The sequence below is a fragment of the Oryzias latipes genome, chromosome 3 (assembly GCF_002234675.1).
Source record: "Oryzias latipes chromosome 3, ASM223467v1".
In the NCBI taxonomy this organism is placed as follows: Eukaryota; Metazoa; Chordata; class Actinopteri; order Beloniformes; family Adrianichthyidae; genus Oryzias; species Oryzias latipes.
In genome coordinates, this window is record NC_019861.2 from 20,100,053 (window position 1) to 20,125,409 (window position 25,357).

The following is a 25,357-nucleotide window of genomic DNA, read 5'->3' on the forward strand; positions in this document are numbered from 1 at the left end:
GAACAAAGTTAGTCATTTAAAGCAGAATTTTACAATCTCAAGGGTTTTCTGTGTCGTTGGAAAAAAGAGGCTGTTTTGGTTTTATTTATTTATTTTTGTTTACATTCAGGTTCCGTTTTCCCTCAGTCAGTTTCATATGATGTTTCAATTAAAATCATCTACACTAGTTTTTGCTTTTGTTAATTACTCCCAGTAAGTCCAAGGTTTTTTTATGTTTCACTGCCAGATCTTTGCTCATCTTACCTGCTTTGTTTAAATCATAGTCAAGGTCTTCATTTGTCACATTGTAGTTCATATTTTTGCCTTTTATTGTCCTTAAAACATTCAAGTTTTGAGAAAATATTTTGGGTGTTGTATCTGGAAGTGTCAGTTAAAATAATATCATTGTAAAAAAAAACAAAAATCACTTCTCCAAACCTGAAACGTTTACACCTGCACAGTTGCAAAACCACACAAGACAATGATTTTCCATATGAGGCATTTGTTGCAGAGTTTTAAATGAGTTTTAGGTTTAGATTGACTCCTAAATAATGACTCTTTAAAATGACTTTTAACAACAGCTGTTTTTAAATATGTTCTTTGCACTGCAACACTTTAATATCCCCACAGGGTTTTCTTAAGGATCATTTAGCTAAGCTGAAGGGCTTCTCTTGAGGAAAAAACAGATGGACCCCATCATATCTAAATCTCTTACTTATGATGTCTAATGTTCTCTTTGCTGCTGAAGTGTTTGGTGGCAGCAGACCTCTATCTGAAGAGCTCACTAAGGTACTCACACAAAAATGGAGTATTTAAATCAGCTAAATTAAAAGCACATTTTGAAATATTTAAAAATTTACTGGTTAACAGAAGAATTGTGTTTTTTTAGTTTTTACAAAATGTGCACTTAACTGTGATACAAGCATTGTCTTCAAGAAGAAAGGGTGAGGAAATGGTTCACCAGAACTAGAAGTTTCACAAAGTTGGAGTTTGCATTATATAGAGAAAAATCCATCCAAAGGTCTAGTTATATCACGTCTTTGACAGACAAAACAGCAAACTTACTTCCACAGTTGCTGTAGAAATTTATTTCTATAAAATAAAAGGGCGCTTATTTTGAAAGTCAGTAATGCATGCTTGATGCATTTCTCCAAATTTGCATAACAACATGATGACTATAGTCACTCACCTCCATTGGGATGTTCCATGCCATGTAAACATGGCTTTTAAACTCATCCATCCAGACTTCTGCAACTCTGAGGGCATTTCGCCGCACATTGGAGGTCAGATCTTCAGTGTAGGGTTTATGAGCACGCTCTATGTGGGCGATCCGTGCGCAAGGCAGTACCTCCACACTGCCCCCACATTGCCATGCCTAGTTTTACACAAAAAGTAGGGAAAACTGGTCAGTCAATCTACATGAAGTCCTTCACTTTTAAAAACAATAAGTCCATTTGAGGAAAGACAGAAAAGTTTTTTGATGTTCGCCAAATTTTTGATTCAAATTTAAAATGACACTATGGATATTAATAGATTTTAAAAAAGCATTTCCTTTTCAAAGGCAGATGCAGTCTCTGCATCTGTTTAATGTGTCATTTTCTACCAATCCTGCTTTAAAACATACTGACTGAAAAGCACCAGAGTCTCGTCTCTACTTCCACCCACTGTATCTCCGACTGTGAAGACAAAGTTCCCATTTTGGAAAATGTGAAAATGTCAGTGTCAAGGAGGACAAACAAAAATCATCTCTGCCTAATGGCATCAACTTTTAAAATAATGAAGACCTGTGGGAATGCCACAGCACATGAAACAAAGATGAGGCTTTTTCAAAGAATAAAATCTACTTTAAAGAGTGAAGCATGCCTTTTTTCTGTTTTGCAAATGTCTTTAAACCGTCACTGGTCAAGAGCTGTGTATTTTATACATGTTTCTTTGGAAAGGAACTCAAGCAGCATAGTTTCCAGCCTATAACACTATGTTCTCCATGACCGTTGTGAAAATATCTTTGACCAAAGGTGCATTATGAGGTTGCACTTTGTCAATGGTAATTTACTCTGCCATGATGTAGCTTTAATGCAGAAAATGTCTTTAAACTTTGAAACAACAGTTGAAACCCCCAGGTAGCCGTGACACTTCAAGTTGCAAAAACAGATAGTCATAGAAACGCAGCCGGTTTTATTTTTGTTGCTAAACTTCAGGAAATTAATAACTTGCACGTGATATGCTGTTCATTTTAGCACTTTCTGTGTAACACCTTTCCTGTTCCAATTCATTAGTGCCTTGTCACGTGGTCATCAGCGGATGTTAGCAAGTAACCATGGTAATGATAAAAAACAGCTGCATTAAGTGAGGCCCAACTCCCGTTTTTATTTTAGTATCTGTTGTGCAGATAGAGACTCAGTGAGAATCAAGAAGAACCATGTACAGCAAAGTGATGTGTATGTTCTTTCACTGAACTGCATGACATGGCTTTGTAGAGATCCTTCCTGAATCCACAGGTCCATCTGTGAGCAGCTCAGTTTCCGTGCATCTTGGCACATTCAGCTTGCTGTGCTTTGCCTTTCATGAAACAGATGCTTCTCTCATGTTGGCAATGCGCACATTGCATAAAAGATGGGTCTCCTCAGTTTTAAGAGCTCTGCCTGTTTTTTGATGTGTGTTTTGTTTTGCACTCTGAAGCTGCCTCTGCAATGCTTGGAGAAGCGGAGACAAAACCAAGCAATTCAATAACATGTCAGCATCAGTTTCAAAACTAACGGTAAATGGCTAACAAACAGTGCTTGGGTTTATTCCATTTGACATTTTGCCAGAACCTTTAGTATCTCATAAATGCATTAACCTTTTGTGTTGGTTTGAAATTCCCAAAGGAAAGCGGCTGTAATGCATTGCTAAATGACTTTTGGAATTTGATCTCTCTTTTGAGTCTCAACAGTTTTACTTTCTAAAGATAAGGAGTACTTGGATTAATTTTGAGAATAAAACCACAAAAAAAGCATGTATTTGTTTATAGCAAGTAAGCAAAAAAGTGATTCTAAAACAATCTTTGTCTTGTTTTATTTCAACTATGACTCTTACTTTCTTTTTAGCCATAGTTTAGGTACTGCAGAAAAAAAACTTCTTATTTAGATTTGTTGCATCCAACTCCTCTGTTTTGAGCCTTTGTGCTTTGAGTCCAAATAACACCTGGAGTATTTGGCATTCCAACTATATTTTTATTAACCCTTTACCGTATTCCCTTGCTATATCGCGGTTCACCGTTTGCAGTCTTGCTGATATTTTTCAGAGCAATTTTGAAAGCTTTTCTTTGTCTTTTTTTTAAACAGCACACTGTGTTCTGCATCCTGATTGGCTGTTGACTGTGTCAATCAGTCTCCTCCGTGTCTCCTGTACAGAATGTGTTCAGTCAAGTCCTACGCAAATTTTTCTTTTGAACAGATCAATGATTTCATTCTATCCTGGACTTAGTTTTATATAATGGTTTGAACTTTGAGAGTTTGAACAAGACAGAAAAGTGTGAAAATGATCATGTCAGTCTGAGAAAAGTGTTTGAAGTGTGTAGTGAGGTGTTTTACATCCTTCATCACCTAGAACTCGACTTTGCAGATTTCACATATATAGTGTTATGTTTTAGAAAATAACTGCTGCGATAAATGAGGGACTACTGTAAATTTTTTTTGAAAAATCTTTTTTTAATATGGTCACTATATAACAGTTTACTGTTTTCTATTGCATCATATATTATTGTTGTGGGCCATTTCCATGATTTTTTAACAGGGATGTTTAAAGACAAATTCCTGAAAAAAGAATCTGTCAGCTCCTGTGACATTTTCTCTCAATCCACAAATGTCAAGTCTGTCATTTGACTCTGAGTACCTGTCAAGACAATGCATCAAACAAATGTCAGAATAATAATTTTCAAAATGAATTCCAGATGGCCCATTGGCTCATTCTGTCCTTCCAAATCAAAAAATTAACTGTTAACCGAGAAACAAAATATGTTAATAATCTCTATTTACATTAGCTTTGAGCTTGATCGTTTCTGTCAGAGCGTTCTAGAGAGTCAGTAGACACTTTTAGCCTATTAAGAAAATCCCTCTAAACAAAAGAACAAAACAAACGCCTCACAGTCTTAGCCGTGTGAGGTTGCTGCAGTTTTTGCATCTGCTACCTTTCGCAGATGGAAAGCAATAAATTGTCCATTACCATAACTGTCACTTTATATATCATTATTATTTCATTCAAAACACACCAGCTTTATTCCGCCAAATACCCCGCCTCTCTCACAGCATTCTTCACGAATGATCAAAACACTCCCTATCTCATTTGCATGTTGACTCATGTAATTTGATTTCTAGTGTGCATTCAAAGTGAAAACAACTCTGCAGCAAACAACACGGCGCTTTACTCATGCACCACAGACATTCTGTTCCTGTGCTGGCCATGGCTTTAGAAGTGCTGACCACTGCTTCAAGGCATTCAGTGCTGGTAAACACTGCACACACACACACACACTACTCCAAAGAAGTCCTAACAGTATCCCTTTCAACTTAATCTTGATTGTTATACAAAAAGCAAGGTCATTGCCCCCACCCATCAAGTCTCACTGATTCCACAGCAAAGAAAATATCTTAATCAAGCGAGCAAAAATAATTTATTTGACTGTGCATGTAAAATTCATCGCTTAAAATACTTCACATTTGCCTTCCTATCTTGTATCAAACCCCTGTCAGCTAAATTCTCCAGCGTGTTTGCCCCAGTCAACACTTCATCTCCCCAACCATGCAGCTGCTCTTCTACAATCTTTCTCTTTGTAGAGCATTTTTAGCAGAGAAGCTGTCTGGCTTTTCTCGTGAGTTTTATCAGGGCTCCATCACCCTCTGTGTAAGCAAATTTTACTGCTGCCTTCATTGCAGTTTGCTTTAAATATGAGCCCTAAGTTTAAAGTAAATACAATTTATATGGCAGTGGCTTGCTAATTTTTGTGTGTAAAATATTAATGCAGTTGGATGTATTCAAAAATGAATATTTAAACAGCTATCAGAATGTGGGGTGTTCACATTGTAAGATAATATTTAATGTTTTTCAAAGTCTATACATTTGTGAGAAAAATCTTTTTTGGTAAATAACATGTTGCACTGCAGGGGTTGTTTTTTTTTTTTGCATAGTTTTTGAACTAAAATTGCCTCTAGTTCTCCCTACATTATTGAAAACATGAGCTTTTCACCCAAAGAAAACCAAAAGACAGCCATGCTTTCATTTCTTAAGAATTATCTGAAAAATAGCTAGATGAAAGCATGTATTCTGTATGATCATATTTTCCCAAAAGGGACAAACAGAATACCGTCTTCCTGTATTGTAGCATCATGTTAAGTTTATTTCTTCTTGATGGATGTAATTTCAACTACCTAAAACTGCTTAGTTCTCTGTATTAAAAAAAGAGAAAAGTGTTCAATTAATATTTTTTAAATGCTCAACCTATATATATAGATTCATAGGGTTGTTATAGATTTCAATGCCAGCACAACCCTACAATGCATTAAAGGTATAATGGGTTAAATTAATGTAAACTTTGGATGTAACTGAAAAAGGTTTTAATAAAGGGGGAAAAAAGGAGTCATTTTCGACTATCTTCACTTGAGTTCTAGATGAGTCAACAGCTCATTTTGAACTAAATGGCAAAAAAAAAACCCAGAGGAAACTACACATAAGCAACTACCTTTATGCTTTTAGGTGAACGACTTTAACCACAATACAAGGGTGCAATGCTTTAATAGTTCAGAATGTAACTTTCAATGTGATGAATTGAGAAAACAGTTAGTCTGGAAAGAAATACAAATTTACAACAAAACTATAGGCCTTTTATTTCTTTGGGTAAACAAAAAAATTACTATTGAGTTTCTAATATGTTTTGTGTAACTAAACTATACATAGACTAAAGAAACAAAGAGCTCATAGATTTGTCTAGTAGGGGGTTGAATTTTCCTCATTCTAAGCTCACAAATTATTTTGTTAAACTCAGAACAATTTCTAAAAATGTCTGACTTCATTTAAATACAGTTTCGGGCAACTTTACATACCACAGCTATACAATCATTTGTAGCATCAGTGGTGACCTTGTATGGACTGAAGCCAGTTTCCAGCCTTCCCTCAGTTTCACTGACATAAAATTGCCCACATTTTTCAACTTTATTTAAAACAATTCAGGTCCCCACTATCCTAACAAATAGTAGTTAACCAGCTGCAATCTGAAGCTGCTGTAGCTGAAACTGATTTTAGATTTTGGTTAAAAGGTGGAGGTTTAATCTAATTTTTGTTTTTTTGTTTTTGAAAAGGGAAAGGAAATTAACTTTTTTTGTGAAAGGCCCCTTTCTCTGGTAATAAATAAATAAATAAAATGTGTCTTGAGTCTGGACTAAAATAAGAGTTAGAAAGCTGAATTAGTCACGTAATTGTTGCTTATCAATTAGTCAAACGAAGTAATGCTGAATAGACAGGAGAAAGTTGCTAATAAAAAAATTAAAGGCCAAAAGTGCTGGAAAGTAGAGAGAATTTTTATGGAAAAAAACAGTATATTGATGCACATACCAAGTCGTTCATGAAGTGTATGTGCTAATCCATCCATCCATCCATCCATCCATCCATCCATCCATCCATCCATCCATCCATCCATCCATCCATCCATCCATCCATCCATGCATCCATAAATCCATCCATCCATCCATCCATAAATCCATCCATCCATCGTCGACTTAAAAAAGTCTACAAACCCAATACTGAAACAGCCCATAATAAAAGCACCAGGAGAATCAAATGAGATCTGAAAAATCCTGTCAGCTGTGTGAAACAGCAAAGTAAGTCCAGTTAACACCAAGAAACAAGCAGAGAATAATCGAAAAAATGATAAAAAGAGGAAATCCCAACAGTGTATTGGGTCCAATCAGACTCAGGAGTCTCTGCTAAAGAATGCATTTAGCTTTACCAAACCCTAGATAATTAAGTTCCACAGACCACTCAACAAACATGTCAACATACCTTTCAAAAAGCTTTAAAGATGAGATGTAATGGTCTGAGGTACATTAATATTTCAATGCTGTTGTATGAATTTTCACATGGCTGTCTGCCTTCATTACTTCAGGCCTGTCACCCATAATGTGCATTTGTATTCATTTATTCTTAATCAGCAATTTTATTTTCAAGGGTAAAATTCAGAGGCAAGTGTGGATTAGCAAAGATGCCGTGAGCGCAGATTGGTGGATGGACACACAAAGCACTAAGCAGTGACCCTGGGAGACTGCTTTAATTTCCCTTGACAGGCTTACTGCTGGGATTTGGGGGGTTTAATGGACTTTCACATTAGTCCCTTTACATTAAGTTTTGAACTGATTTTTTGGTTTTAGTTTTTCACTACATTGGAAGTTATCATTTTATTGGGGAGTCTAAATCTAATCGATGTCTGTATTAATTTTGAATATAAGTAGTTATTAAATCTTTTTGTATTTACTTTCACACTATTGTGTAATCATTAAAATGTCAAAAAAAGTAATATTTAAAATCCTATCTTCTTCATAAGAGTGTTTTAGATAACTGTCATATTGATCTTTATTACACCTATAATCAATCTTTTTTCTTTTTCTTTTACTTTTAACTATAAGAAAACTGAGAGATTATCCACAAAATATGTTTTTGCTAATATTCCACACAAATAATAATAATAAAAATAATAAAAACTCTTTAAAAAGCAAATATCGAATATCAAAACATTATTTTAAAGGTGACAATGAAATGTTGTCCAACCGTGGCATTATCCATTGTGAGCAGCTGTCAATGACAAATAATTACATAAAAAAGGATTGTGGCTTTTAGATGCAAGTATTTCACTATATAAAAACCTTGCATGTGATCAAACCATTTGCAGATCAAATCTGTAAAAACAAGCCTCAGGGATAAAAACGTGGTTTATCAGACCACAATATCTGTTGAGATAACTTTTATTTCTATAAAACATACCACAAATTAGATCCTCTTCTAAAACTTGTAGAGTTTCATCACGTTATGTGGTTCAAAAGTCATTGCAGTACTAATGAAATCGTTCATGATCCATTTTTCTGTGATGTTTTTCATTGTGTGCTAAAAAAAAGCTAGAATCACTATTCACATCATCTTTGTCAGACAAAAGACTTTGGTATTGATTGTCCTCTTGGTCTGAGATTACACAGCAGGATTCAATGGATTTTCAGCAGCCCACAGGTCATGGCCCCCAATCAATGCTGTTCTACAATTACAGTCTGAGTCATTATGGTGAACCATTTTGTTATGCACCCAGAATGATAACATGAAGCTCCATCTTTTCACATATTTCTATTTTTTACATGGAAAATATCTAAAAATTGAAGGGAAAGACCAACTCTAAGGTTCTGGTCTTTCTTTTTCTTCCTTTTGATTATTAATGATAATGATAATTATCCACAATTGTACTTTTCACATGTTGCACAGTAAACAAATGACAGAGGTGCTAACTTTTTTATTTATTATATTAAAGTAAAGGAATCACAAGATTAACACAAAGCTTTACCCTCCCAAATTTAATAAAGATAATATATTTAATATGTTCAGGGTAGGTCAAGTAGATCACTGTGTTAACAGAAAAGTATCAAATCCTTGTTAATGAATGTTAAAAAAAAAAAAAACCTACAAAAACCTGGCTTTTATTTTGAATTACACTGTTTGGATTACTGAAAATTATTTTAAGCCTTTTAAGTTGCTCAAAAAATGCTGAAACAGGTTGAAGTTTGTTTAGCTGAGTATTTGGCTGAAAGCACTTCATAAATCACTATTATGACAGCAGCTGTGTCTCCAACACTTCATAAATACTCTGCATAAAACCTGAAGCATAATTCTTTTTCATAGCCCTTATTCCTTAGCGCAACATTCCTGGCAGTCATTGAGAGAAATGATACTTCCTTTGGTCTTCTTTTGATGCATTGTCCCAGGTTAGTTTCGGAAATGCAATAGTCTGTGTTCATAGGTATTTTGGGAAATCATCTGAAATATAATTCTGTTTCAGGGACCTGTGGTAATCTGTCGTGCACTTCCCTTTACAGCCTGAGTTGGATTTTCACCTGGTTCACTGCTTGTTCACGTCAGATTTTCATTAAAATAATTCAACACATTTCTATTACACAGGGAAAACTATCCCAAACAGTTTTTATTAGAATCTGCAAGGAGAACAAATTCACAAAACCAGGGATAAAACAACCAAGCGTGTATTCCTTTCTCCCACTGACAGCATTTATGAGGCAGTTTGCAACCTGACCTACTTTTTCCATATTGTAAGAGCCACTCAATCTGTTTTACAATGCTTTATGTATTGTACGCATCAATCTTTGCTCTTCAATGGCTAATCCCTCATGCTTGTTTATATATCATAGTTTGTCTTATAGCCCTTTTAGTTTTTAAAGTATTTAAATTCGACACTTTAGAGCATTATAAACAGTCATTTTCAAAAAGTGTTTTAGATTATATATTGAAATAGCGACTCGTCGCATTTCGGGCAGACACTCGGCAGAATTGCAGGTTACTCCCCTAGGGCGGGTCAGTTAATTAACCCACCTGCTTAGTGTCCTATTTAAGTCAGGTGTGCAATTGTTCATTCTCTCTTACCTTCAGCGCTCATTCTTGCCCCTCCCTCCTCCCCGGCTTCCACCTGTGGGCTCCGTTACGGGGGTTGTTACCCGAAAGTGTATGGAAAAAATAAGTGTCTCAAGGAATTGAACGGAGCCTTATGCCAAAACGAAGTTGTGAATCAAATTGTGAATGTCAACCTAAAGATGTTGTGAAATAAATATTCTTCTGCAAGAGTTGTCTGACTGAAATAAAATGTAGCTAATACTTCCATAGATTTTTGTAGATCCTGTGAAAGGTTTAGTACGGAACCCAACGAAAAACTTTATAAGCTCATGTAATGTCATTTCAGTCAGACAACTCTTGCAGAAGAATATTTATTTCACAACATCTTTAGATTTTCACATCTTTTGGTTGGCATTCACAATTAGATTCACAACTTCGGTTTGGCATAAGGCTCCGTTCAATTCCTTGAGATAATTCTTTTTCCTTACACTTTCGGGTAACAAAAACCCCCGTAACGGAGCCCACAGGGGGAAGCCGGGGAAGAGGGAGGGGCAAAGAATGAGCGCTGAAGGTAAGAGAGAATGAACAATTGTACACCTGACTTAAATAGGACGCTAAGCAGGTGAGTTAATTGACTGACCCGCCCTAGGGGAGTAACCTGTAATTCTGCAGAGTATCTGCCCGAAATGCGACGAGTCGCTATTTTCAGGTAACTGACTCTGAAAAGGCCTCCAGTTTGCAAATAACCACTTACCGTGACACGATCTTATAACCACGCTTGCACCAGTTAGTTTCTTGTGGGCACCAGTTGGTTTCTTGTGAGCACAAAATACTTTCTTGTGCACATGAGAAACCATAGTAATATTTTTTTCAACTGTTGTATTCCTTTAGGGCAGGGGTCTCAAACTCAATTTACCTTGGGGCCACTGAAGGCAGGGTCTAGCTGAGGCTGGGCCGCAACTTCAGCGCACACACACACGCACAACTTGTGAGTGTCTGAGATCCAGTAAATTTGTAAGGAACATGTACTATACTATTAACTATACTCTATTATTAACTGTTTTCTGTACAAAAGTTACTTATAAAACTCTCATTCAAATAAAATAAAATACCTAAATAAAAAAATCAATAAGTAAATAAATCAGTAATACATTTCTGTTTATTTAGTCTTCTATATCTGCTGTTTTCTGATTTAAATGTCCCTAGTAACACAGTTCAGTTAACACTGTAGAATTATAACTATTAAACAGAAAAGATGACTCAAATTTTACAGTTCTTTAACCTCTATCAATGGTTCTTCTGAACACGGCTTCTCTTGCCTTCTTCTTACTGCTGGACACTTGGCAGCGCTTCCTCTTGTACAGCTGAGACCCTCAGTGTGGCTTGAAGATGATTGTCAGTAAATCTGGACTGTAAATCTGGACTAATTGAAATTTAAGGTTTCCTGCCTTAAATGTTTCCCTGCTTCCAAGCCCGGTCAATGTCACGCCCCCAACAGTCATATACTCCACTATGATTGGTTGGTTCATCAGCTCCACCTCAAACTTTCATATTAAGGCGGAGGCCGCAAAATATTGTCTTGGGGGCCGCAAATAGCCCGCGGGCCACGAGTTAACATCTTTTTAATTCCATTTCAAGTCGCTTAAGGACAACAAAATGAAAGTTCTAGAGAGTTCAATACAAAACCTGAACTCACTTCTGTTAAACAAAAGGGTTGGAATCTAAAGAAATGCTCCCATAGCAAATGTTGTGATTAATGTGATTGTGAGATTGTAGGTTGTCCTATCTTTTTACATAATTTATGATAATAATTCATGATTTTTCTGAGATACAAAAAACAAATGATGTCCTCCTGGACTTTGACTCTAAATACCTCTGAAAGTACACTCACACAGCAGGGTGGAGAGCACCAGTAGCATAGTGTGATGTTATCTTTTGCTTTACTCAGTGGGGTCATTGCATTGTGTTGGATGCAGTGTTTGCAACAGAAATTGCAATAAAGTAAACGGAACAAACAGCATTATTCAATCCAATGTGCACGGAGGCGGGCCTTCACAGTTATTAAAAGGCAACTGTTAATTGAAGCAACTTTAGAAGAAGTCCTGAAACGGCAACTTGGAAGGCTTTGCCTTCCATTACTTTTCCATCTCCTTGCCCTGATGGCTGCAGCAACACCTGAATCCCCGTTCATGTGGGTGATTCTGTTGGGCGGGGTGGTCAGTTCTTTTTAGAGTTTGTTTCTTTAGGGCTAGACTTTAGTAGGTAAAGATACAGGTAGACAGCCTAGCATTGACACTGCTATGTATAAGTTTGTGCAGTGCAATTTCACCTTACTGAGTTGGGGATCACTTACCCTGATGCCCAGTTCCACATTTTCCCCACCATAAACTTCCATCCCTTCATCCAACAATCCGATCTCCTCAAAGTACAGCCGGTCCACCACAAAGCAACCAATCAGCGCTGGGCTCCTGTAGGATTTATAAAGGAGATTTTATGTTTTGCCTTCTTTGCTATGGAGGTAAAAAGAACAAGGAAAGACGTGATCCTGCAAAACATCTAATATGACTTTGAACACTGGGTTAATTGCCACTTCAGTAAGGCTGACGTTTGTTAATGTGTGTCAGGTGTGAGTCGTGCACCATCATTTTACTTAATCAAGGCTGGTGTTTTCTCACTTACTGGATCGGTGCGTTCTTGTTCCCTTTGTGCCACCAGGACTTGGGGGGGTTGAGGTAGCGACACCACAGCTCCCAGTCAAAGCCCTGGGCAGACAGCGGATACTCTTCAATCTCGAATGTGTCATACTTGATGTTATCAAATGATGGGGAAATGATGCGGGTTCTGTCTTCTTTAATTCTCTGCAGAATAGGTTCAGCCCTATGAAAATGAAGATGGAAAACATTTCTATTGTGCATTTGCCTTGACGATCTGTCTGTATTATAATGGTGTGGGTCATGCAAGGACAACTTCAGACTAATTCATTTCTATATTTCTCATCTAATAACTTGTGAAATAATTGTTTTCATAAATGAAAAACTATGATATATTGACTTGTCTGTTTACAGTTAAATTAAAAAACGGGGCAGTAGCTGTACAAGCTTAATGGGGTTTTATTCATCTTTTTGTTTATTATTTAAGATAATGATTTATCTATTATTATTATTTAAAATGCATACAGATACAAATGAGTGCTTTTTAAAAATATAGCAAAGATAAGATCATATACCTCACCAATAATCTTATGAAAAAACAAAAAAGTTCACACGTTTGCTTAATGTTTTTAAGAAAATGGATAAATGGCTTTATATTTATATCCAGCTTTAGCTATCGCCCTTTTGTGAACCTGGTTTTCAAAAGTTTTCACTGCTTGAAGATGTTTAAATTTCCAAGTAAGATGGGTGAAATTGGCTGATCAACTATGGAAAATGTCAGGTTTAATTCTTGGATCTGATGAGCTTTTAGATCGTATAGATTGCACATTCACTCATTTTCAAATACCAGAAAATAAATCAAATTTGATTTGTTTGTGTGATCATTTGTTTTTTTGGTTGATGGTAAAAGTGAGATTACGTTTCTGCCCAACTCTTTGGAGCACTTGCTGGTTTTCTTTTATTCAAATGGAAGAATGTTTACCACTTTTTGCATCACCTTCTGTGAACAACATTGGACCCATTTGGGAATTGAGTAAGCCAACTTTTGTAGTTTCGACAGTGAAGGGCTGTTTTTTCTCTTGCTTGACATGGCGTTTCATCTGCCTCACAATCAGGAACTTCTTCAGGGTAAAATCTCGGTCTTAGTAACATGTAGAACAGTTGTCTCATGTCATCCTGGATAGATTAAGCCTATGATAATGAGCATTCCAACCGTTTATTATTTATTTCTTTATTTGTTATTGTATCAAATGTATTATATAGTACATCTTCAAAAAGGACAATGGTTTTCCTTTATGTTTCTCTATGCAATAGCTACATATTCTTTTTGACTTCAGAAAATATCTAAACATCCCTTGTTAGACTTTATAGGGTATCACAGCTGTTTTATAGTTATAAAGTTATATGTTGTATATATATTTAAAAACTGTTGGCAATGTGTCACTTTTTTAACATAACATCTTAAATTTTGAGTCTGTTCAGTAAAACAGAAAATATAACAGTATACTTGTAATAAATGATACACAGCTGCTGTGACTCACCAGCCAACATTAAACTCAACGTGGGCATCAAACAGGGCAACAACTGGGGCGGTGGCCGCTCTCCATCCACTCACTCTGGACCGGATCAAGCCTTCCTGCTTGTCGTGTCGCACCACCTTGATGAATCCTGGTCGTTGTTTGTTTGTCTCAGAAACAAAATCCTGCAGCTTTTCCTTCAGTTCATCTAAAAGAAACAGACAGATGCATTTAGTCATAAAGGATGAATAACTTTTTTTGAAGCTGTGATTACAGAGGTACTGTGGGCGAGTAAAAAGGGATGGTTGTCGTTTTGCAAACTTCCTCCCACAACATACGTCTTCCTACACCGGCCAGTAATTCAGTGGTCAGGGGCCAAAGGCACTTGTGCTCCACTGCTTTGATCAGTGGACCAAGCAGGCTGCAGCTTCCGTCAGAACTGCAGGGCTCCATGGGGCTTACCACTCATAAAGTGGAATTGCAATATTAAAAATTCAGTTCCCTTTAAAGCACGGTTGGTATATTGGGCTTCATAGTTTACTCTTTTATTACCTGAGTTATAGACTGCATGATAATTCTTCGGCTGCAGGCCAGGAGTGAGACTATTTATGAGTATGGTGGAAGAAGAATCCCTGCTTGAATCAAAGGGTCTCTGCTGGGCCTCAGTTAGAAAAATGTCAAGATTTGCCAAAAATACAAAAAGCCAAAGCTTCAGTCTGCTCTAAAATGTCAGCATCCGCCTCAAAGAAGGCTCCACTCTCCTATCAATCAAACAGAGTTTGGAAAAAAATGATTTGTTTTTCCTTTAAACATATTTATCTCTATCTAAGGTATTTCAAGTCTAATCAGAATTCCCAAAACCCAAAAATTGTAATAGGTGGCAAAAATAGATTCTAATTTTAAATAATCTTTAAGTCAAAAAATATTAAAGTTTAATGTTGGATTTAGTCATAAGAAGAGACGTTTAAGATTCCTACCATGAAGAATACCACATGACACGGCCTTGCTTGGCTCTTAGCACAGCGCAGCATTTAGCGACAATGGCGACATCACATTTCAACAGGAGAAGCAGGCTTTCAGAGTGTATTAAGATCTTATCTGTTTATCTACAATCCACTTAGGGGTTTGGAAAATAGTAATTATGTTCGCCCAAGAGAGTGAGTGAAGGAGCAGCAGAATTTCAATGGTTTTCAGCTTGTTCTAATTAACAAGCATACTGCAGCACGAGTGTTGCCACAAAACATATTATTCCAGCAAGTCTGGATATCATAATTCAACCTTTACTTTTTGCACACATTACGAACACATATGATGTGTATATGCCATATAATATAACATAAATAACATTTCTGTTTGAATAAAAATTGACTTTTTCTAAAAAAAAAAAAACAACACACACTCATTCAAAACAAAGTGTTATCAAGTCAGAGAAATGTGTTCATTTTTGCAGGAACACAGATTACTCATGTAAAATTAAGTTACATAAACAGCAAATACCACAATATTAGCATTTGAATTTCATCCAGCTTGATCTCCATGATCTCATGATGCTGTATATCAATAGCACACCCTCTCAACTATGATTCTTTTTTTTTGTTGCAGTTTTTTTAAGACCACCACATTTAACCAAACTAATGGCAAAGATATCAGAACAGGGAGAAGTGTCCATCATTTAGACAGATGGAAAATGACACACAATGCAATAATGTGTAGTTTTGACACGGGAAATTACTTGGTGTTAGCTTTCATTATTTCATAAGAAAATTCTGCTAAAACTGTCTGTTACTAATGATGGCAGCATTTAATTATAGTGGATGGCAGGATTTTATTATCCTTTACCTTGGGATAAAATACCCTATTAACTAAAAAATGATCCTCATTTAAAAATAGTGCAATATTCGCTTGGAAGACCACGAAAAAACATTATATTCCACCATTTTCTTTGTCGACACAACAAACCAGTTTTTATTTTTATGGGGCATTTTATGTCATTCATATGAAATTATGTTTATTTCCAGTCTTCTTTAAGACGAAATACGGTTTTTGGTAATTTAAAGTAGGTAAAATGTGTCACTTTGTGAATCAAAATGAATTAGAAAGATCAGGAATCAAATAACATAAATTTAACTTTGAAATATAAGATCAAATTATGCATTTTCAGAACCTGACTAAAACATGTATAATTGCACAAGTAAGCAAGAAAAATAATGTAAATATTACATGAAGACACAACAGAGATGAAAGGATATTTGCTTAGTCTCTGACTCCTGGGACTGCTGCAGTTTCCTTTTAGGAGTCACGCACATCAGGAAGAGTATTTACCCCACATTAGCTACTCAATGAGTACTGCATGTTTGCTGAAATTGTGTGGTACTCATTATTATTTGTCGTGTATCAAATTCATTTTCATCTTCTAAAGCCGTTTTAGAAGTTGTTGTTGCTGTTTTTGGTTTGTATCAAATTATTATTATTATTTTTAAATCCTCATAAGCTTAATGCAATCAGTCAGCATCTAAAGTGTAAATTTGCCCTTGGGTATGCAGAGCAGCTCTTGTACTAAATCAAGTTTTGGGACATTTACCATAAAGATTAGCATCATAATTAGTTTACCTCAGATTAATTTGTTTCTGGGAGAAACTGTAGCTAGCTTGTATGAGTTGCTGCAGCATGAAAAACTCAAATTCATCAATAGTTAAGACACCTGTTATGTGAAAGTAATTTCAAAATATTAATGATGCAGTGTTATGTAGCAAGAAAAATCACTGATAACACAGTTTATCACTCCACGAATGGTTGGTGCCTGGCATTCATCACTCTGCAGGACTGGAACAGAAAGCGTATCATTTTTTCCTAACCAAACTCTGAGCTCATCATTTAATCAACAACAATGTAAAGAGACTATTTTTATATCAAGAGATAATGACTGCATGGTATGTGGAAAAATGACATTGACATTTTGGCTATTTGACAAATGTGTGAATTCTTATCAACATGGACATTTCTTTTTGTTTGTCTTGAGAGCACCATTAAATAATATGAGAGCTACGTGCAATACATCATGATTGTTGTTTCTCTTTCGGCTTTTCCCATCAGGGATCTCCACAGCGAACGAGTCGCATGGTAAACTTGGCAATGTTTTACGCCGGATGCCCTTCCTGACGCAACCCTCTCAAAGCAACCAGGCTTGGGACTGGCACAGAAGTAGAGAAGGGAACAGGGAGCAGCCCGGAGTTGAACCCTGGTTTCACGGACGGAAGGCGCCGTTAATCAGCACGAGCTAAACTGGCTCTGCAATACATCATGATTAATTATATAAAAATCACAGAAAGCTGCTAAACACACCCTTGTGGACCACCAACTTACACTGGGCAGGGCCAGTGATGGGAAACCGCAATTCCAGCCCTCGCCTCTGGGGACAGTAATGTCAAGAAGAAAGAGTGTTCTGCCAGTGAGGTTTCTAAACATGGCATCACCGTCTTTGTGCTGTTCAGTTGAAAAGAAGCAGCGTTGTTGAAATACGGTTAATTACTTTCACACAATGTAACTGAAGTGACACAATGTTGAAAAACGTTTGTTTTTACTCAGATAAATAAAGGCTGAATGGGGAAACAGAATACGTTGGAAGCAACCTAATTAACTTGTTAAAGAAGGCAAACAGCATTTTGTTATATGAAAGTTTGCTAATTGACAAGTTAAGCACATTTTTGCCAAATTTTAAAGAGTTGAACTTATTGGTTACATTTCTTTTTTTTATTTTAATAATTGTGTAGCAAAGGCATCATACGGTGGCCCAGAAGGGTCACAACACAACACATTAACTTTACACACAACACATTAACTTTACACGCAACACATTAGCTCACAACACATTAACTCACAACACAACACGATAACTCACAACACAACACATTAACTCACAACACAACACAATAACTCACAACACAACACAATTACTCACAACACAACACATTAACTCACAACACAACACAATAACTCACAACACAACACAATTACTCACAACACAACACATTAACTCACAACACAACACAATAACTCACAATACAACACAATAACTCACAACACAACACATTAACTCACAACATAACACAATAACTCACAACACATTAACTCACAACACAACACAACACGTTAACTCATGGCCCAGAAGGGATAACAACACAACACATTAACTTACCTCACAACACTTTAACTCACAACGGAAGTAAAGCAGCAATTGAAGTGCTTTTATTCTGAAATGTCCACTGGGCTGAGTGGCTAACTACCTAACAGAAAGTAACGTCACAGTGAGCTGTGGAGGGAGCATGATATTGCTACAAGAGAAGCTAGCAGCAGTGTTGCCAGAAACTTTCTCTTTATTAGGATTCTCCTTCCTCTGAACACATACAATATGAACGCACACTCCTCCCTCCTACCCCCCTCTGTCGCTGCAGGCGCGCTCCTCTCCTTTCTTCCGCTCCCTCCCCTCACACATGCACGTGCGGTCCCCAACACACACGCGCGCACGCACACACACACAATGAATGAAAGAAGGCCGGTCCGCTGAAGAAATATTCAATACTGTCCTCCTTTTATTAAATCAGGAGAAAGAAGAATACACAGCTTTCGTTAAGTTTTTCCCCCTACTGGACTGATTCAGCACCCGATCCGATGATTTTTCAAAAATAAAAGATAGTTCAGACTAATAATAAAAGGATTGATAAACACAGACACCGCTCCATGTAGCGATCAGACCATAACTTTAGCTGGTGGCTCCTCCCACACGCAACCGCAGTGTCAGGCTTTAAAGAACACAATTTCTAAGAGGCCGTTGGCCGTTGCACATCCCCAACAACAGGTTAGATGACAGAGCCCGTTAAGCGTCTCTGCCTGGTGCGTTTACTGAGCTTCAGTACATAGAAGTTCACAGCCACACGGCCTAACGTAGTCCGCTATTATATATTCATGAGGCGGGAAAAAAACGCCGAACCAACCCTAAAACCGTCCAAATTATGCAAACCCGGCCAAAGCCATTTTTGCCCGCAAATTTAGAACCAAAACCGCCCAATCTGGCAACACTGCTGCTAGCTTCTCTTGTAGCAATAATGTGCTCCCTCCACAGCTCACTGTGACGTTACTTTCTGTTGGGTAGTTAGCCGCTCAGCCCAGTGGAAATTTCAGAATAAAAGCACCTCAATTGCTGCTTTACTTCCGTTGTGAGTTATTGTGTTATGTTGTGAGTTAATGTGTTGTGTTGTGAGTTATTGTGTTGTATTGTGAGTTATTGTGTTGTGTTGTGAGTTAATGTGTTGTGTTGTGAGTTAATGTGTTGTGAGTTATTGTGTTGTGTTGTGAGTTAATGTGTTGTGTTGTGAGTTAATGTGTTGTGTTGTGAGTTATTGTGTTGTGTTGTGAGTTAATGTGTTGTGTTGTGAGTAATTGTGTTGTGTTGTGAGTTAATGTGTTGTGCGTTAAGTTAATGTGTTGTGTGTAAAGTTAATGTGTTGTGTGTAAAGTTAATGTGTTGTGTTGTGACCCTTCTGGGCCACCGTAGCATCAGTTTCTCCTGACAAAAGTATTAAAACTAATGTTTTTTCTTCAATATTTTCTGTCTCTCAGACCTGAATTAAACCTAAGCACAAGTGTTAATTTATTGGATTTGTATTTACACTTTCATTGTCATGGTAAGCTAGGCGAGTCAGACCTAGGTGCTTATTTATTCGGAGAAGCTTGAAGTCTTGAAGAGGCTGGAGAGCGGCTGGTGACGTGGCTGGAGGTTTGTTATGGCTCGTGGCGTGGCTGGAGGTTAGAGTCGGCTCGTGGCGTGGCTGGAGGGTTTTGGATTTCCATGAGGTTCTTCGGCTCAGAGGGGGGGAGGAGAGCTGCCGGAGGCACCATGACAGTACGCCCCCTCAACGATCGCCTCCGGGCGATCCAGGACGCCGATCCGGGTGAGCCTGGTAGAAGTCCTCGATCGGGGACGGGTCCAGGATGGGAGAACGGGAGATTCAGGACCGTAACCCTCCCAGTCGACCAGGAACTGAAACCCACGGCCCTGGCACCGGACATCCAAAACCCGGCTAACCCTGAAGGCAGGGGCGCCGTCGATGAGACGGGTGGGCGGAGGGGAATCGGACGGCGGGCACAGAGGACTGCCCAGAACAGGTTTGATTTGTGAGACATGGAATGACGGGTGTAGCTTGAGGGCAGCCGGTAGTCGGAGACGGACACAGGAGGGGTTGATGATCCTTTCAATCACGTATGGTCCGATTTATTGGGGAGCCAGTTTCTGGGTGGTAGCTTGGATGGGAATGTTCCGTGCCGAGAGCCAGACCCTCTGACCAGGCTGGTAAGTGGGTCCCACCACCCTGTGTCGATTGGCGATGTGGCAGTTGCTCTCCTTAGTGCGGAGGAGAGCAGCCCTGGTCTGACACCAGACGCTGGCAACGCTGGGGGTGATGTTGGACTGAGGGCACCACCAGATCGAATTCCTGGGACGGAAACAGAGGTGGTGAGTACCCGGGGGCGGCCTCGAACGGAGACACCCCAGTAGCGGAAGAAGAATGAGCATTATGAGCGTACTCAATCCACAACAGAAACTGAGACCAGTCCTTGTTATTCTGAGCTGCTTAACAGCGGAGGGCTGCTTCCAGTTCCTGATTGGCCCTCTCTGCTTGGCCATTAGACTGGGGATGATATCCTGATGTGAGGCTGACAGTGGCACCAAGAGCGGAACAAAAAGCCTTCCACACCTGGGAGATAAACTGAGGACCCCCATCTGACACAATATCGGAGGGTATGCTATGATGACGGAAAACATAGTTCACCAGGATGTCAGCAGTTTCAGTGGCGGTTGGTAACTGAGGTAGGGGAATGAAGTGAGCCATTTTGGAGAATCGGTCAATGACAGTGAAAATGACTGAGTTACCATGAGTGGGAGGCAAACCAGTAACAAAATCAACGGCTAGGTGGGACCAAGGAGGGCTGGGAGTGGGTAAGGGTTGGAGTAGTCCAGCATGAGCAGAGTTCGAGGATTTGGAGTTGGTGCAAGCAGCAATGTACTCCTGAACGTCCTTTTCCATAGAGGGCCAGTAGAACTGCCTACGGATGAGGTGGATAGTCCGTGACACTCGGGAAGCATGTCCCCAGGAGATGACTTCAGATCTGAGAGAAGACGGGACAAATGGAGTTCCCCTTGGACAGGGTGTGTGGTCGGGCTCCTCACCTTGAGCTTGAAGGACCCCGGTTTCTATGTCCCAAGTGAGGTTTCCAACGATACAGGCATCAGATAAGATGGTGGAGATGGTGTGTTCTGAGGGACTGTATTTGCGGGAGAGAGCATCAGGCTTAACATTTTGACTGCCGGGTCTGTCGGTGATCGTGAAGTGGAAACAATCGAAAAATAGGTACCAACGGGCTTGTCGTGAATTTAGTCTTTCCAGAGACAGTTTGATTGCCAGCAACTAACGGTCACCGATGTCATAATTTTGCTCAGCCGGAGACAGTTTGCGAGAAAAGAACGCACGGGGTTTGAGCTTTCCAGAGGATTCCTCCTATTGAGAGAGGACTGGTCCCACACCAGAATCTGAGGCATCCACCTCTACTACTACTATAATTGCTATGAAGGGTCAGGTTGGATGAGTATGGGAGCAGAAACGAAGAGTTGCTTGAGATTGTCGAAAGCTGCCTGGGATTCTGCTCCCCAATGGAACAGGTAATTAGTGGATGCGAGTCGGGTCAAAGGGGCTGCAATTCTACTGTAATTTATGATGAAGCTATGATAAAAATTAGCGAACCCAAGAAACTGTTGTAACTTTTTGCGGGTTTCCAGGGGTTCCCAGTTGCTGACTGCCTCAATTTTGGAAGGATCAGATCGGATGCGACCAACCTCGATGATATAGCCCAAAAATTGTATAGTGGAGACGTATAATTCACATTTTTCCAACCTGACAAAGAGTTGATTTTCTAGCAGTCTTTCTGGCACCTGACGGACATGATTTTTCGTGTTTTGTAAAGATTTGGGAGTAAATGAGGATGTCGTCAAGGTAAACAAAGGCGAAACGATTGAGGAAGTCTCTGAGCACATTATTTACCATCCTTTGGAACAATGTGGGAGCGTTGGTTAACCTGAAGGGCATAACCATGTATTCATAATGTCCGAAGGGTGTGTTGAAGGCAGTTTTCCACTCGTCACCTTCCTTGATCCGCACGAGGTTATAGGCATTGCGTAGGTCAAGCTTAGAGAAGATCTTAACCTCCTGAACGGAATCGAACACAGACGTGATGAGTGGGAGTGAATACTCAATAATAATAATATAATAATAATAATTTTTTTAGAATGCGCTTTACATTTTAGGTAAAATCTCAAAGCACTACAATGAAGGCAGGAATAACAATTGTTTAAAATAAGAACAAAGTAAGACAAAAAAAACAACAACTATAAAAGTACTAAAAAGCATTCTTAAAAAGGAAAGTTTTTAAGCCTTTTTTAAATGTGCCAAGGCTTTGTGGGGCTCTGAGGGATTCAGGAAGATTGTTCCAGAGTCGAGGGGCAGCAGCTTGAAAGGCTCTGTCTCCCATTGTGGTTAGCCTGGTCCTCGGTTGATGAAGGCAATGTGTAAAATTTGAGCGGAGTAGTCGTGAAGGGGCTTGCGGGGAAAGACGTGATGAATGGGAGTGAATACTTGTCCTTAAACCACATAAAACCACATAACGATAATCAATATATGGGCGTAAAGATTTGTCTTTTTTATCCACTACGAAGAATCCGGCTACCACCGGAGACGAAGATGGACAGATGTGTCCCAGTGATAAGGCCTCCTGAATGCAACTCTCCCTGGATGCTTTCTCTGGGCCGGACACGTTGCAAAGCTTCCCCTTGGGGAGGGGAGCGCCGGGGAGGAGATTTATGGAGCAGTCATATGGGCATTGAGGAGGCAAGACGCTAGCTATTACCTTACAAAAACAGTTCTTAGGTCGTGGTAACAGGCTGGGATTTTAATACGGAAGAAACAGAGGGAACGGCTGACTGGAGGCAGTTGGCCAAACAATAGACAATCCAGTTCAATATATGGCGATGAGTCCAGTTAAACTGAGGGTTGTGCCGTTTAAGCCATGAAAACCCCAAAACAATGGGAGTATGCGTGGATTTGGTTATAAGAAATTTGATGTGCTCTCTATGATTGCCAGATGTGATGAGCAGTACGGTTTTGGTGCGATGGGTTATGCGAGAGAGGTGTTGACCGCCTAAACCTGAGGCCTCGATGGGAGTGTCCAAAGGCTCTGTAAGCAGAGAGAGTTTAGATACGAGATGGTAATCAATCAGGCTTTGTTCAGCACCAGAATCAATAAGGGCTTGCAAGTTACAGATTTCCGAGTGTAAACAGATCTTGAGAGGTAAAAAAAGGTTTTTATCTGTGTGACTCACAGAATCGCCCGCCCGTGGCCTGTCTTCTGACGGGGGGCCCGGGAGTTTAAACGTGCCGGACATTGGATTACTAGATGTCCCAATTTTCCACAATAGAAACAGGAACCCTCCTCACGACGTTTTTGACGTTCTTCAGCTGAAAGCTTGGAGTGTCCTATCTGCATGGGTTCTTCAGAGGGCTTGGGAGGTGAAACAAACATGGAATGAGGAGGTGAGTTCGTAGTAGCGGCGGAGACGATGTTGTTGTGGGATTGTTTACGGATTGATTGATACTGTTCATTTTGACGCTCCCGAAGCCGATATCCGAACGGAGGGCCACAGTGACAAGTCCTTCAAATGTGGTGGCCTCCGGTTGAGTACAAAGGTGATCTTTAATGCTTTCGTTTAATGATTGGTAAAAAACACCTTTTAAAGCCTGATTGGGCCAAACTGCTTCTACTGCTAATATACGGAAGTCAATAACGTGATCAGTGACCGAACGATTGCGTTGTTTGAGGCTTAGCAAACGTCGGTTAGCTTCTTCCTGCTTGGAGCTGGATCTCCTTATGAAGAGCAGGTGCTTGATGAGTTGAATGGTCACAGCTGAGTCGAATCAGGAACCAAGCAGAGAGGGGAGGGGGGAGGAGAGCTGCCAGAGGCACCATGACATTCATGACATAAAGATTTGCCACACTAACATCCCCCCAGGGCCCATCCAACAGCCCCCATTTAAACTGCCTGGAGATGCAACAGAAACTGAAAGTCTGTTGAAAAACCTTATTGGTCAAATTGGCAGCCAAAATTTTTGACGTTGCCACATTTTTGGCAGAGATGGATGCAAATCATATTTTCTATGGCATGATGACAACCTTTCCTGTCTTTGATCTGTGTTTATTAATACATTTTAAAACTCGATGTTTCTGTGCTTATTTTGTCTGTGCCTCTATCATTAAATGTGCCTTCTATGCATATACAAGCAAAGCCTAGGCTAAAAATGACTGCTGGCACAGTAGATGTAAAACTGGCATGATTACAGGTCTAACACATGCTGTGTCGTTTGCACTGTGCCACTTGGCAATTTCCAGCTGAACAACAATGCTTTTAGAAAAGGAAAAAAAAAAACATCTTAAAATACTAAACACTGTTGCAAACTGTTTTAACTTAATTCTATGCCCAATGACAGTGAGAATAAAACATTACTGTTGCATATTTAGTATAAATCGGCAGCAAAATCCATTCTTGCTGCCGTAAACACTCAGCCGGGTTTGTTTTTGCTGTCATCCTACATTTGTGTGCCCTCCGGTTTTCATTATCTGAGTCCCATCAACTGCGTGCTGAAATTCCAGCTGCTTGTACAACCAAGACTGCCAAGGCTTTTCAGGACACCTGAGGTGTTGAGTGAAACTACATAAAATCATTTCCCTCGTGAGGCAGGCACAATGCTGGAGTTCAGCGAGCAGCAAGGTCTTTAAAACAAGAAATAAACAAACAAACAAACTGCATTATTAGAAGGACAAAAAAGGTTTTCTTTATCATTGCAATGCAATTTTCTCTTAAGAAATTTAAATGTAAGAAGAATAAAGCTTGATGCCCTGATAAGAGCCAAGCTATTACAGGCAGTATTTGGTAATAATTCAGAAAAAAAGTAGGAATAAAAGGTTCTTCGGCATAACCAGAAAATAAGTTGTATATTTAAAATCAATTAGGTAAAATAAATAAATAGACTATTGAACTTTCCACTCAAAGTCCCACTCTGATCATCTTTTGGTCCATTGTAAAAAGCATTCCTAGTGGTCTTTTAAATATAATTATGCATTTTTAGCCAAAATCCCCAAAACCTGTGCTGTTTTCTAGGGACATGGTTTCTGCAGTGTGGCTGGAGTTCATCAGAAATTCGTCTCTGAATTGCCCCTTCCTTTATTTCCCATCATTCCTTTGTTTACACTCCTTCTCGCGAACTTACAGCCCCTCACACCCCAACCTAATAATATCAGTGTAACAAAAATGGCGAGCAATATCGGAGCTATCTAGCCTTAAAGTTTAGAATCAGATGCCAACTTGACAAGGAAAACAAAGACGTTCATGGATCTATTTGTCTACAAGTGGATTCATCAGAATGGAGTGCCAGTTTAATTTGAATTAAGAAGTACTCAGAAATTTAGTTTTAATCTCAGTTTTTC

At 38.9% G+C, this 25,357-nt stretch overlaps 1 protein-coding gene across 2 annotated transcripts in view; it reads right to left on the bottom strand.

The window, feature by feature from the left end:
* galnt18 (polypeptide N-acetylgalactosaminyltransferase 18) overlaps nucleotides 1–25,357 on the bottom strand; it is a 77,592-nt gene that overhangs the window by 16,931 nt on the left and 35,304 nt on the right. For both annotated transcript variants that reach the window (XM_020713982.2, XM_004066998.4), the window contains exons 4-7: nucleotides 13,799–13,982; nucleotides 12,286–12,483; nucleotides 11,960–12,074; nucleotides 1,169–1,354 (exon numbers count right to left, since the gene is read on the bottom strand). In XM_020713982.2, the coding sequence (XP_020569641.1) occupies nucleotides 1,169–1,354; nucleotides 11,960–12,074; nucleotides 12,286–12,483; nucleotides 13,799–13,982 (683 nt within the window). The remainder of the gene's footprint in view (nucleotides 1–1,168; nucleotides 1,355–11,959; nucleotides 12,075–12,285; nucleotides 12,484–13,798; nucleotides 13,983–25,357) is intronic.